This window comes from Trachinotus anak, unplaced genomic scaffold (genome assembly GCF_046630095.1).
Source record: "Trachinotus anak isolate AG129_WGS33_773 ecotype Australia unplaced genomic scaffold, CSIRO_AGI_Tana_v1 ptg000025l, whole genome shotgun sequence".
In the NCBI taxonomy this organism is placed as follows: domain Eukaryota; kingdom Metazoa; phylum Chordata; class Actinopteri; order Carangiformes; family Carangidae; genus Trachinotus; species Trachinotus anak.
In genome coordinates this window covers 4,923,500-4,939,300 of record NW_027273876.1, presented here as the reverse complement: position 1 = coordinate 4,939,300, position 15,801 = coordinate 4,923,500, and the positions used below count along the sequence as shown (strand labels likewise).

The 15,801-nt window shown below is 41.9% G+C and overlaps 1 protein-coding gene across 2 annotated transcripts in view; it reads left to right on the top strand.

The window, feature by feature from the left end:
- Positions 1–15,801, top strand: part of ttyh2 (tweety family member 2) — a 58,634-nt gene that overhangs the window by 5,162 nt on the left and 37,671 nt on the right. For both annotated transcript variants that reach the window (XM_071462780.1, XM_071462781.1), the window contains exon 2: positions 8,626–8,798. In XM_071462780.1, coding sequence (XP_071318881.1) covers positions 8,626–8,798 — 173 coding nt within the window. The remainder of the gene's footprint in view (positions 1–8,625; positions 8,799–15,801) is intronic.

The window sequence follows — 15,801 nt, the reverse complement described above, 5'->3', positions numbered from 1 at the left end:
TATGTGAAGTTGGGAGGATGAAAAATGTATTTTCCCATAATGTTCCCAAAGCGATGCATTTACTTTGATTGATTGCATTTATCACCTTCTACGCTGCAGTTGTTATTTCATCATTACACTCTTACATTTGTTAATATTTCTAATTTTATGGTTTCAAGTATTTGATTGCATGTTTTTGCATCAGCCCATCTTCACAAAATGCTGTTTCAAGCACATTTCACTGATTGCAGCTGATTTTACAGCTAATGCATATACTGTGCTGTTGTGTTGGCTGTGTTTGGTTTGTGTGATGGAAAATGGAGAATTATGCATGCCAAGGGCTGAAAATCCATTATCTGTTGAGCTATCACGGCCACTCTGATTGCACTGGTAATTTACCAACTCCTATTGCCTCCTCCTCAAGGAAAATCAATCTTAAATGTGTCGTTCCTGATTTCCACGCTGTTTGTCCTATCTCAGCCTCTCCCTGTTTGTCTGAACGATTGTGTAATCCCATTTTTGTAAAACAGTGATTCACCTCAGCTCAGCCTCGAAGCAGTCATGACATCTTTTTTTTTTTTTTTTTTTTTTTTTTTTCCATGTAGCCATCTACTCATTCCTCATTTGCGTCATGCATGAACACAAAGATGCACTCAGAGTGTCCCCTCTGGTTCTCCAGAAGGTCATTAACCCGAATCTGTCTCCATCGTGCTTGAAGCCAGTGATTAGCATCACCTGATTGGCTGGATGGTATATGGCCACTAATAAGGCCGTATGTCCATACCTCATGTTGATCTAATAATAATTAAACAGAATACGACAGCAGTGACTGGCTATCCTTGGTGCCGGGGGGTTGTGATTGGTGTTCTTCTGCTTTTTCTCGGTTTCATCATTTTATTTGGCAATCAACGGCGCAATAAGACTTTAGCAGGTCAGATCAAATACAGTGTGCCCTCTTGCCAGCGCTGTATGAAGTGGGGCAAGTGGATTCATGCAGCCACATTCCCCTCCAGCAGAAACAACAATGAAAATCTGCTCCTCCACAGAAGCTGAGAGGAGGGGGCGAGGTTGGGTTTTCTTTGTTGTGGGGGTATAGCATCAAAATCATGACCCCTGACTCCCCTGAGGGAAGGGTTTGGGCTTTGGGTTCAGAGAGGGTGTCAAGGAAACAGGGAGATAACACGCTTCGCTGCACTCCAAAGATGTCCCGTAAGCATGGCCTGCACAGAGAAGCAGATGCTTGAAGGAGATTCATGAGGGCTTTACAGAAGTACTGGAATAAACATTTGCCCAAGAGCTGAAGAGAAAATTATATGAGCAGGGGGTATACCTCACAGAGCCCAGAGACCTTCTGTGGGTCATGGCAAAATGTTGAGGGCAACAAGACAGTGTCAGCTTTTTTTTCTCCTCCTCTCATCTTTTTCCTTTGGGTCACTTTGCTGGGACTTAATGGCGTCCCAGCTGTGAACATAGCAGGCCCAGCTGAGTGCACTCTGCTGAAAAGACCCCTGGTCCCTGGGGCATTCACCTGAGTGTCAGTGGAACAGGCAGCAGCAGCATGGAGGAAGACAGTGAGTTGGACTGCCCCACTGATACCGGGAGGGGGGGAGGGGGCATTGTTTCGTGGTGAAGCCATTTTAGCCTGTTTCTCCAGGCACTTGGAAGTCCTCATTCAGCCTTTAAAGGTGCATGTGTGTTTTCACCTGCAGGCAATTCAGAGAGCTGCTGCAAGGCCACTCATTAGGTCAAATAGACCATCTTATATTACCCCTATACTCACATCCCTTCACTGGCTGCTGGTTATATATAGGATCCAGTTCTCACAGAGCACCGCACGGCCAAGTTCCTGTATATGAGCCTTATCTGCTCGCTCACTTAGGTCTAATAAGCTGAATTTACTGTCTGTTACATGAACCCACTTTAAGACCGGTGGTGACTGAGCTTTGAAGCTGTAGCACCTCCACTGTGAAAAGGCAGCTAAAGATACATGTTCAGACAGTGTGAATCAGGTCTGTATTTTATATATTTATTGTGTATTTTATTGTGGACAGTGTTGTTTTCTTTTTTGTTTTTTTTGCACATGTAAATGCATTTGTGATCTTAGCATTGTACTTTTTATGTGAATGTGTAAAGCACTTTGTGACTTACAGCAGAGGATCTCAAAGTGGGGGTCCTTAAGGGGGTTTCTGGGGGTCACTTTCCATCCATAAGTAACACAGTGACAGAATGTATGACTATTTTGGTCATGGGTTTCAAACACTTACTGTAATAAAACAGTTAAATTGAGTGTTTTATAAAAATCTGCTGTTGCATTATGGGAATTGTAGGATCCAGTGTTTTTGGAGCTTGGAGCACACTTGGGACCAAAAAGTTAAGATATCTCAGCCTCTGCTGCTTCGATTTTAACCATATCTTTAAAAAAAAGAAAAAGCTTTATGGATGTGCGAAATGAAGTAACCGGAACACCCATTTAAGAAAATGGGAGAGAATTACAATAATTAAAAGACTTAAATCATTTACTGATTCCCAACAGTGAGAAGAGGCTCCTGCTGCTCACCAGGCTTTGCCTTTTAAGGTGGAACCTCCTTCTGTGTCCATGTCTTCGTCTTTCTCTAACTGACCTGACACCCGTTTAACCCTTATCATTTTGAAGGAATGTCACTGCCCGTTCAGGCCACACACACACACATATACACACATACTGTACATTGGTGCACACTGTGCCTGGAGACCTTCTCCACCTATGCACAGCTGTCTGCCACCTGCTGTAGAGCAGCAGAAGACACTTCATATCGCTTAGCGTGCATTAAGCAGTGCTCCAGGCCTGAGGAATTCCACCGTTACATGACTTAGTACTGCTTTGCAGATGCACTGTAACAGATGGAGGTGCTTTGCGTCTCTATATATTAATTATGGTCACTACTTGTGTATGAAAAATTGATTTTTAATGGGCGCTCAGCATAAGGCACGAAATACCACTTCACACTGCTGTGAATTTGCATCTGTCTGAATGTACAGCACCTCCTCCACCCCCACTGTTTCCTGCGTCTTTTCATTCTGCTCCAGTAAAGCCTTTTTAACAGTGGAGCGCTCATCATATATATTCAGGTCAGTAAAACCTGTCAGTCCTTTTACATGGACATTCAACATTTGGATTTCATGCAAGAAATCACAGTTCGGAGTCCTTCAGATGACATGAAGTTGAAGCTGCTGGAATGTGAAGCCTTAAATATGGATTTTTACATCCCACCATACCTGGCATGCACTGAGCAAGAAGCACCCACAAACTTGCTTTCGGACTTGCACGGATTCCCCGCAGTATTGATTTTTGCATCCTTGTAGTCTTGAGAGCTTTCAGAGGTTTATTTTTCAGTGCTTTTTCATTATCATCTCGTATTATGAATCGATACAGGTTTTCTGTTGTGGCCAGTTATCTAAAATCTGGTCTTGAAACATGTGTTTGTTATATTTTCCAGAAGGATTTGTAACAGGCCATTAGAGCATCATTGTCCATTTATCCGACCGTCCCATCTGTGCTGACATCCCCCCATTGGCTTTCATCATACTTCTGACGGGACTTGGGGGAGTGTAAATGACTCACCCAATCCCCTATGGGTCATTTCTGCTCCAGGCTATTAGTGCCTCATTATGCCTCTCCCTTTGTCCTGTAGGTGTACGGGGTTGTGTGTGTGTCTCTTTGTGTGTAGGCCCCCTCTTCTGTTTATTCCATCCTCAATTTAAAAATATACAAGTATTCTCCACACTACGAGGTACACAAAGGAACACACAGTACAATCAAATCCAGCAGCCCTGCTCTGAATAATCTTTTTTATGCATTCAGTTGAGACACAGTGTCACAGAGGTGTTGATTCAACTTTTTTTAGGACTGCTGTTGAATTGCAATGCGCTGTTTTTTTAAAGTTGTTTCCAATACTCTGTCCAGCCATGAATGGATGAACAAAAACTGGACAAAAACAGATCACAAGCTGCAGAAAATAAGGATCTATTGCCAAGCTTTTGTACTGCATTAAGCGCTAAAATGATTCATTACAATGCTAAATTTCCAAATGTTCACCAGTTCAAGCTTCTCAAATGAGGAAGTCACCTTGAACTCTGGGTGTATACATTTGTTTTCATATCTTACAGACTAAATGAATAACAAGTTAATGGGAAAAATGATATATTAGTTAATAATGATAATAATCATTAGTTGCAGCCATAATTGGATTGCACTGGATGTACTTAATAAGCTGGGAGCTTTCCATTGAAGTTCATACAGGGGCCACACGATAGTATCTGCGATTAACAGATGGCTCAAAAGTTCCTTTGAAAAATGTTCCTCTTGTGTTAACTTTGCCGAGTTCACTCGCGTGTCATCCCTTAAATTAGTCCGTTAGTCATTCTTTGAGGCAGAGCTTATGGCTGGTTTCTCTTGTCACACACTCGCGTTCATTTTTGTACATTAAAGAATGAGATTCTTAGGTTTGCTCACTATTTTGGGAAGAAAAAAAAAATCTTAGCATTATGCAACCTTCCCGCCGCAGGGCAAAGTCGTCTACAGTGGGAAACTGGGCCGCACACTGAGTAATGAAGAGTGTGTCTGAGGTAGCCATGTGGATGAGGTAGCTCTGCCTTTGTCTGCCCATTAAAGGCACGTACACACGCCTTTGTCTCTCAGCCATTTGGCACCACCACCACCACCTCTCTTTTTATCTTTCCTGTTTGTTTACTGCGTCTCACCCACACCCTGCTCTCTCCATGTTTTCATTACCTACAATATTCCCTCCATCATTCTGTCAGCCTCTCTTTCTATTCCTCTTTTACTCTCCCTCCTCTACGCCCCTCAGATCTCGGGGATTGCCCCTCTGCTCAGCTAGATCTTCCTTCCTTTCTTTCCTGTGTCACTGCCTCCAGCCTCATGCCCACCCCACCCCCCTGTCTATAGGGACAATTGAGAGGAAACAAAACAGAGCAGACAGCGCAATTGGCCTGTTGAGTAAAGAATGAGTAAGTAAGGAGAAGGGTGTTAAACATATTGAGCCTGCTTTTATGGGAAACTACTCGGACCTCATTTAGGCAGCAGTTAAATGGTCAGAGCTGCCAATTTGATTTCACCAAAGAGCGAATGTGTGCACACTCTGGCTGGTAAAAGATAAATGGTGTTTTTAAACTTAATGGAAGGCTGGAGCACTTGGGAAGTGATGGTTCCATGATGGGGTTGTGGTATGTGTCCTTTGTGCACATACGGTCTCTGTGTGCGTCCTTTTACTCTGAATGGATGCTACATAATTCAGAAGCTATTATTTTTGCGCCTTACCACTGAGAAGTAAGGACAGTGGAGAGTAAGAAAAGGAAGTGGAGAGTGTTGTTTTGGCCGTATCTGCTTTAAAAGCGGCCGTGGAGTAAATTTCAGTGTTGAGCTCTGTCCGAAGCCCCATGCATTTTTTAACTCATGTCATGGATTTTAAGGTGGTTTAGAGTCTCAAACATTATGAAACTTAATACTAAAAGATAACATAAACCAAAATATATTCCTCTCATGGTCCATGTGAGCCTTAAGGAGCCCCTCAGATGTTTCCTCACTACCCCCTCCCTGCCACATTCCCTCCTTTCTCTTCATTGCCTGGCTGCAGAGGAATCACAAGACAGAGGCATGGCAATTTAAGCAGGCCTGTCACATGCTGCTTAATTCAAATAGGCTGTGATAATTCGCCCTTTCACTCGTCCTCCCTCCCCGTCGCAAGGGCACCAACTAACCTGCACGTTACCATGACGATAGGAGCGGCTGGGTGGCCCAGTGTTTGTGCGTTCTGCAGGAGCCCCCCCCACCACCTCCACCACCACCCCCACCCTTATTCTCCTCTTGTCGGAAAAATCTGAGGCTTCTCTCCCACCCCCCCACCCCCTTCCACGCTCATATTACCCACCTGCGCCCCACATCTCCATCTCATTTACTGTGTTCACCTCAATTACACCCAGTTTATGCCAACTCTCATCACTGAAAAGCCAGCCCCCGCCTTCAGATCAGACAAGGAGCTTCTCTCTGTCTCTGTCTCACCTTGGTGCACGCTGCCATTCATCTGTCCGACAACACCCCATTAACACATTTACAGCCCGGTCTCTTAAACTGCGGCGCCAAATTTCCATTCATCTCCACACCTGTTTTATGGGGCACTAGAGAATATGAGAAAGTGGAGAGGTCAATGACTGGAGCCTCTAACTCTCAACCCTCAACACTTTTTTTTCTCTTTTCTTTTTGTTAGCAGATGTGTGGCCTTCTACATGAGAGGCATGTAGCCGTGAAATGGGACAAGATGGGGCACTGCACCCCAACAGATGGAGCCAGGGAGGGGAGCGAGGGTAGAAAGAAAGATTGTTTTACGGGGGAATGGAGCAAATAATAAAAACAGATTCATGGTGAAAAAAGTGCAAAATGAATGAAACACATATCATGATTTCTATATATATTTTGCAGTTGTATTTTTATCTTTTATTAGCAAAGTTTTCAGGATTGTGTCAAATGATGTAAACAGCTGTTCTGGAGGATTTTTCAATTTGCACTTTACCTGGCTCGTTTATAGCCATCCTTGACATAATCCTGGAGATTCTTCCATTTTTGGATTTTAATCCCACTGCTTTACTTGCGGGACACATGATATCACAGCATGAGAACAGATGGCCCAGCACCAAAAAGATTTCAGACAAACTAAAAAGGAACAGCAAGGGGGGGCAAAAAAAAAAAAAAAAAAAAGGAACGGAGCTTGAATAAACCCATCTGCTCACAAATGGCTGCAGAATTCATTTCAGGCTGTTAGGACAGTCTTGTTGCTATTTTCGTCACGACACTCACATCTCTTGCAGAAGGTGGGATGTGGGGCTAAAGGAGGAAAGAGAGGGAGAGGAGCAGATGCAGAGATGTACTGGGGAGGTGTCTGCTCTCCTGCTGGAGGCAGGGGACGCTGGAAAGGAGGATAACAGGCTCCCAGAATGCAGCTGGCCTTGTTTCTGGGGCTGGTGTAGACATATTCATCAGTTTTCATGTGTCTTATTACCACACTAATGACACTGACTGTTGTAGTCAGTTTGAAAATGTTTGTTTGGATCCACGGAACGTCGTCCTTACGTTATGATGCTCTAAATATGGAGAAACTTTATGGAGAAGAAAAGGATGTTTCGTGTGGTTTATGTGTCTCTTGTCATTGTGAGATTAAATGGAAGCTGAAAATAAAGTATTTTTTTTAAACTGGCCTAATGGTCAAATTGTCTGCACAGTCATTACAAAAAGGTTAGCTAACTATTCCCTCAGCGGCATTAGCATTAGCATTAGCATTCCTTTTGACTTGGTTTCTGGCCACCTGACTGATGCAAGCACAATATTCACTCCTCTTTTTGCTCCGTTTTGGTTGCCACCATCTCCTATGAAAAATATCTGGCTCATTAGCTGCTAAATGTTTGACTTTGTTCACCTGCTAATCGCTAACTTTGCTGAGCAGGTGGTAGACAGTCAGACGATGAAAAACAACTCTAAAGCCCTAAAATACAAAAAAGAATCTGTATTACTCAAGAATATTTCACACTGTAAGTGAAGCTAATGCATGAAAACACAAAGGTTTCATCTCCTGTTCTTAACTTTTAGCTTCTTTCATTGTAGCATTTTTTTGTATTTTATTCTTCTCTACATTCAGTGGTTGAATATGACTAAAGTAAAGTACCTTTACTCACTGTCTCCAGTACAGTTTTGAGGTATTATATTACACTGAAATTTTTTGATATTGTTCTACTTTATAATTCTTCTCTACTACTTTTCAGAATGAGCTTCTCCTTGGCCAGCTTCAACATTACAATCATTCTCACACCAATGCATCACTTATAATAATCCAATAATATAACTAGAGGCCACCCTTCAACAGCTTGACGTTCTGACCCATGAGCACTCAGTACTCTGGGGTCTGAGCGGGCCCATCTTCAAACTCAACCTTCATTTTTGTCTCAACTACACACCTGCTAAGTTTCATGACTGTATCTTGCACGGTTGCGACAGTATCTTGGTGACAAAATGTGTCCACAGACATATAAACATCTGCCAAATTGCTCGGAACTGCTTCTGTGGTAGTTCCCGCCACAGTGAGGTGTCTCCAGGACCACATTTTGCCACAATCACACACACACACACACACATGCACAGACTCACAAGGTGAAAATGGGCCATATGCGGTCGCAGCTGGTAATAACATAACATTCAATCGAGCCATTCTGCATAATGAGAACTTTCACTTTAATGCATTGTGCTGAAAGGGCCTTTTGTATGCAAGACATTTTGACTTGCCCAGGTGTAAATAACAGCTTCTGATGTTGTTCATGCTGGATCACTGTCACACTGCCATCATGAATAGAACCATGGTTAATGTTATCAGCAGCAGCTGTGCTTTTCCTACTATGACAAGTCAAAATCTGTGCTCCAGTAGGTCTCACTTGAGTAAAATTTTGAATACAGGACTTTTATTTGTCTTCTCTTAATGTTTATTGCTGGGAACAGGTGACCCTATGCTCCAGGTAAAAATGGTCGTTCATGGTATGAGGCATGAAATCTGACACCACTTTTTGTTTCTGACTCAGCTGTATCGTGTCATTTCCTCCCCCCTCCAGTCTCTCATTTTCCTGGGCTGTGTGGCGGCTGCAGGGCTCGGCCTCAACCTGCTCTGTCTGGCCATCTACCTGAGCTGTTTGTGCTGCTGCCGCAAAGATGAGGAGGAAGAGAGCAAGAAGCCCAACTCCTGCTGCGTCACCTGGTCCGCTGTAGCTGCTGGCCTCATCACATGGTGAGAGAATCAAGCTGTTATGACTAACTACTGATTATAGTGCACACACACACTCTCTGTTGATGTCTGGCGTTCTGCGTGTTTTCCCATTTTCCCTTTCATTCAGTGTTCCTGACGGAGAGCTGTAAGTGGCACAAGGCTTTCAGTGCCCAGACTCTGTCTGTCTGTGCACATTCTGTATGCCCACATGAGATCCATAGCTTATTATTTCATAGTGTGTAGACTCTAGTTTAGGGTCACTCTCTCTGGTCTACTTGCCTGTCAGTCCACCCCTCTTTTGAAATACCCCAAGCTTCCATTGCAGTTCTGCAATACTTGTGATTTGGGTTCATAGTGGAAAAGCCAATATTTTTTATTTCCTTCCTTTCACAAGATCATTCGTTGATCTGTCTCTTTTCTCTCTGTAAGACCAGTGTCTTACAGATGTGGTTGATGTGGCTGAAATCTCTCTGGTAACCCTCACCCTTTCAACATTTTTGTGTGATATATGATTTAAAAGCCAGACATAAAATGAAAGTTTTGATATTTTTTTTACAGACAGTGATCTCCTTGAACGTTAGTCTGGACATGAATTTTTCAAAACAGCTCCTAAAGAAGCTGTTGTCTGTGTTTTCAGGGTGTATTGACACAATCAACTCATAATTATACCGTAGCTCTGAGTTTACACTGGAGTTAACAAAATATGCTGTTGGTGCTCTTGACTGCCAAGCGCTGTGCCATCATTGTGGCAGCAGCTCCTGATGTGGGTGTAATGTGAATAGTCTGCTGACAATGTGCAAGTGTGATTGTGCATTGCTCCCGACTGGCAGAGAAATCTTTTCACCTTGATGCCTTGAATCTCTGTAGAGGATGCACCAACTGAGTCTGCAAAACAAAATGCCAAAAAATGACATGTAGGTGGAATAGGTTACTGTACAGTATATGCATATTAGATACGTGCAGTAATCTTTTGCTGAGCAGTAGCAAAGGAAATAAGACATTGTGAGTTAATATGAATATTCTAACTTATTATGAGGATTATATACAATTGATGAAAATAAAGCATATGAAAGTGACTGAACCCTCCCACTTACTTTCTGAGTCTTGATAGGAATATGACAGGAATATTATACAGGTCCTGACACTAAGTACAGCTCAGAAATAATAATGGGTTTTTCATGCCTGTAAATAACATTTCCTCCAGCTTAATGCTCGCCTGAACCAGCAGACTATGAAGTTTATCAAGCGTAGCCTATTTATTTTAGCTTCTATAAAAACCCCCTGTTTACATTGCTGAATGGATAATGCAATAATGGAAAGCAGGTTACAGGTTACTAATGGTGAGTAAAATTAATTTTTACATTAGACCCATTAGCACAGATCTTGTGTTACACGACAGAAAAAAAAATGCTAATCTATAATGAATTTCAAGCTCAATTATCATGTCTTATGCACGAAGAAATGGAATTTGGTTTATAAACCACTTAAATTATTGAAATGAGACTATTTTAGAGGAGGCGAAGTGTTCCCTTGTTTTTAAGATGATATCTGACCCAGTGTTTCCTCTCAAATTTAACTGTGGAGGAGCAGTTTCGATGTGATTTATTTTGGCTGCAGGCTGTTGGATCTCATCATCTGAGTCTGTGGTGAGCTGAAAACTTCCATGATGTGAAGTGACATTATGTTTAGCTGCAATAAAGATTAATGATATCAGTATTATAGCCTGTAGCTGGTACACAGGCAGCCTGGATTATAATTTTTTTTTAAACTTAGACCCAACTTTTCATTTTCTTTCTGGAACTTGCAAATCAAGCCGCTACGCTGCTGACAAACTGCAACATTAACCATTATAAACCTCAAATTATAGGGGCAAAGATTCACTTACAGTCAGTAATAAAGTTCCTAAAACACATGGACTGACGCAACACAGTCAGCACTTACATCACTCGAAAGAAGCTATCAAATCAGTCAGTGAGATATGTGCTATCCATAGAATCGCTAATTGAATTGGCTGCCAGAAGAGTGGTTACTTCTCTCAGCCATGTGACAGTCATGTTTATCAGCCAGTGAGTAACATTAGATTAAGCTTCAAGCATTATTGTGCAGCCATCTTTTTTTTTTTTTTCAGTGAAGGTTCAATGGCGTAACATCACTGTCTGTCTCTACTGGGTGCAATTTGATAAAGTGCAAAATAAATACTTTTCACACAGACGCCTCATCCCACAGACTTTTAAAAAGGAAACATTTAAAATGATGACGAATGTTGTGTGTGTCACATTACCTTTGAATCACTAATCGCAAAAACAACACCAAAGCAGCAATCATCATCACGAAAACACTTAGCCCGGTTCGCACACATTTATTCAGCGGCTTCCCTCTGTCAGGGGTGGCAAATGGCTTCTGTTCAACCGGTCTTCATTACGTGACATTTAATTATTCATGTGCAGCTTCTTAAATTGTAGAGTGACTCAAAAGTGGCAGGACTCCTCACGTTAAAGAGGTGTGCTGCAAGAGCACAATTAGAAGAGACATAAAAATCCAGCTGCCAGCAGCAGGTGGCAGGGGACAGTGAGAGATGCGAGTCCTGTCATGTAATTGTGGTGCAGTATATTCACCAAGTCTTGTTGCATTTATTGTGACAGATTGGCTCAACTTGCTGGCTGCTGCTGGAAGCCCCTAGGAATTGATTGTGTGGGTAATGGATTAGACTTTAAACCCATTTGAAAAACATCTCGCAGCCTCATGGCTTTTTGGTTTGTTTGTGTTTGAGACCACAGAACAATACAAAAAAGAAATCCACACATTGTTTGGGTCATTTTACCCCTCAAATTAATACATTCATCAAACATAAATGTCATATTTCTTTCATGTTTCCTACATCGTTTTCATTCGTTTGAGGTTTGATTGGCACTCTTTTAATGACGTCCCCTTATTGTGTCCTGTTCCTCTGCAGTGGTTTAATAGTGCCCAAATGGTCCCCTGCTGTTACCTCCAATGCACACAATCCCTAATGTAGCAGCAGGGGATGGAGACACAGATTCATTTGCTTTTTCTTTTGCCAAATTTCTGGAAATTAGGTTAAAACTTGCACTAAATATGGATGGAAACGTATTTTGAATTCCTTGAATATACAGTATGTCGAATGATCAGCTTTCCCCCATCTCTTTTATTCTGTAAAGTATTTAAAGCCGTAATTAATTTTGCACTTCTTAAAGTGCATGCGCGGGGCATTGCACCTTAAAAAGTATCAGTGCCACTGTGGTGAGATGACCATGAAGGTCCTTGTGTCCTTCTAACTACTGTGTACATTTACCCTCCTGAGAGGTCTCTGTAGAATTAAGTTTAAGTCTTGTCTGAGCTTGCAGATGATTTGGTGACAGGGTTCGTCTTTGGGCAGCCCCCACACTTTACAACAAAATCATATCCCTCTGTCTTGTCTTCACTCCTGTGGTGCAGATCAGGCTTTAAGCAGAAAAAGAAAATACTGTCAGCACTGTAAAATATGTCGTGTGTGTTCATCTCAAAACCTTTTTTGTCTCTTATTGTGCTCAGTAGAAATCCCATTAAATTGACCTGTTTTCTCCTGAAGGAGATTTAAAGACTTTACGCGGCCATGCTTGATCAATTGTAAGACTTGTGACATGAATGAGATGTGTTTCCTGTGGGAAATCAATTCTCCGTCATCTGATTCCCAACTTAGATTCTGTCAATCTACTGGATGTACCAGAGGATGGATGTGATTGCCCCGTGGATTTTGCATTGGTCATGGACTGAACAGGAAAACATTTTAATCTCATCAGTCCGGATCCTTCTCCTCTTTTTACCCTCTCTTCACTCCTCACTTCTCTTCCCTGCTTCCCTCGTTCATTTTGCTTCCCTTCCCTCCACACCCAGTCCTGTCCACTCTCCTCTCTTCCTTATGTTTCTGCTTATAGTCCTGCCTTCCTACACTCTAATTATGTTTGACAGTGGCTGGAGCTGATACGGCGTGATGTCCATCCTAATTGACAGCGGTGAAGCCACAGCAGATGTCACTCAGCTGTGGTTGCGGCCCTGCCCATGGTGTAGCACATTAACTGTGTAATTATACTGTACTGTGACAGATCAGGCTGCTCATGTGGAAGACATCTGGACAATGACAAGGCAACCTGTTTGACTGTACTATGAGCATGATAGTTCACAGTTTATCATAGTACAGTGGCAGTTTGCTACTGATCAATTTCAGACGGTATGACGGTAGAAGCTCTTCAATATACTGTGTCTATCTCCTAAACATTAACAGTTGTTGGTCACAATGAACAATTGTTGGATATTTATTCAATTCATTTCAGTTCCATTTGAAATACTTCATTCACCCTATAAGGGCAGTTTGAGGTTAGCATGTCTGCAAACAGAAAAAGCCATAAACAATTTGATGGCTGTGAATCTACAAATACAAAATACCACAATGGGAAGCAAAACGTTGAACTCATCAGGGGTTAAGGGTTGTGGCGGATCTGTGACTATTTCATGATATCCAAACTTCAAAGGTGCGTTCTGTCAAAAAGTGCAGAAAGGGTAAGGTACTCTCCTTTCCGGGACATTGATTATGTATTTATTGGTATCTGATGCCAGCCAGAAAGAAAAATGAGAATGAAGGGCACAAGAAAAGCAAGAGATAAGCAGCGGATCCACGACATCGGATCCAAAACAGAAATGCCTTGGCACACAAGCAGCAATAAAAATGTACCAGCAGTAATGTTTTTGGGGTCATCTATTTTTAGAAACTGGCAATTTATAACTTTGTTTTTAGTGCTTCTCAGGCCGTAAAATGTTTATTTAGGAAATTTTTCTAGCTCCGAAAACAGAGATGCGTGCATGAAAAATTCAGAAAGGAGGTATTTGTGTTTTATGTTACAGGCCCGCTGCATATTAAGAGGATTTTTGAGGTGGCCCTTGCTGAGGCTTGAGGAGGGCAGGGTAAAAATATAAACTCATCTGTCTATATTTGTCATCGCAGGCGAGTCATTGCTGCCATTTCGGGGCAAAACCTCAAATATTCAAACATGTCGAAGTCTATTTAAAGTAGCCCAAGGCCTTTTTCTGCTGCAGGCTGAAGGCTCTTTTTCTAAATTCCCTTCACTGTCTTTTATCTACTTTGTCATTTATCAACATGACAGTTTGGACTTTTGCTCAGTGCATGCCAACTCAAATCTATGGTATTCTCTCTGTTTGAATTAGACCATAGATACTTCAAGGAGCAGCACAAAAGGAAATGAGAGGACTGATGGAGTGAAGGATGGATAGAAAAAGACAGATATTCACTCTCTTTATAGATGCCTTTCTGTCCTCCCAGTTTCCTTTTTTTTTTTTTTTTAATTAGATTCTTCTCTTAAAATATTTGCACGAGTTCAAAGAAGTCGATGTTTCTCCGGGCTACTTTTACCCAATACAATTTTCTGCTTCTGTGGCGTTAGAAGATCTAAGATAAAAGAAGGGCAAGAGCAAGCTGTGGTATGTTTTCTTTTCTAGGTGATGCTTTTTGGTGGGGAACAAAAAAAACCCAAAAACAATCCAGCCAAAAAAAAAAAAAAAAAAAGCAGTATTTGCGTCATCATTATTAGATTATTAATTAATGAAACAAGGCAAATCTTGTCTTTTTGTATTCTTTTGTCTTGCTGTGTTTGTCCTGTTGTCCTGCTTGCTGCTTTTGTGTCAGTATTTGTTGTAAACTGTCCGTCTCCCTGTCTGCCTATATAGAGTATGGTAGCAGTATACAGCTTGGTTCACTGTCAGGACGTCTCTTTTGGTCTGTCTGGATCTGTCACTTCCTATCTCTCTCCAAACTGAGGATTTTATTCATGCTTTCTCTGCCTGTGCTGTATCTCCTCCTCCCTTTCTTCATGTCTGTCCCTGAGGGTTATGTTAAAATCCGCCGAGTGGGAGGTTTACTTGCAGGGGTTCGGTTAATGAGACTCTATTCTTGTTTTACTAATCAGGGAAATAGCCCCTGCTGCTCTGCCCCACCTGCACTCAGCATCCACTGCCACACGGCTCCACAGCTAGAGCTTTGCCAAACTCTTTCAAGAGAGTGTTGCCGGGAGCGTCGTTGACCGTGGATTTATAGTCTCTCTATTCTGCTAAATACTTATCCGGAGCATCAGGGAGGCTTCGGGGGGGGAAGCCACAAGGTTAAGGAGACAGCTCTAAGTCTCAATTATTCTGACTCCTGCAAACATTCCCTTTAGTACTGGCCTGACCCGCCCCTGGCCTTTATCTGGAGCACATTTTATGATGGCACAGTGGTGGCTTATTACTGTGATTTCCAACCAGGTCTTTTTTTTACCACAGAGGTACTTTTGCAGTTGCTTGGGGAAACATGGAAAGATTGTGAAGCGGCTTAACGAAGAGTGGAGAACTACAAATTCAATTTGAAAAATAAAAACATATTTTCGTGTTGAGTCAGCTGTAACACCTGATCACCATGTGAGTCTGTGAAAACAAGCCAGCAAGCAGAAAGGTTAACATGATGGATAAATGGGTAAAATAGATAATAACAGAAAAGCAGTTCAAAAGGAAATGATGTTTAAGATAAATAGTTCAAATGGTTCGCTAAAAGTAATGAATACATGGTTTAAAGATGGATAAAAGTAAGGGATAAGCGTTTAAAGTAGATAGATAACAGTAAAGGCGAGAGCTAGCTAAAAGTAACATTAAATATAAATGGTGAAATAGCTAAAAGTAATGGTTTGGTAAATAGAAATAAAATAATGGAAACAAATGGTCAGATGGCTATAAGTGGATGCAGCGGGATCAGGAAGTCCTCCACCTTAACCAACATAGATCACTTGTCCCTAATGTTGTACAGCACCCATAGGAGTTTACCAGCAGTGGGCGAACCAGACTTTAATTTAGGCACAAAATCTACTTAGCTCGGTTTAGGAAAAGATCATGGTTTTGGCTGAAGTAAGTACCTCTTTAAGGGTAGAGGTCCTTTAACCTCATGTGGTTAAGGGTTTGGACGGTCATGGATACAAACAACAAC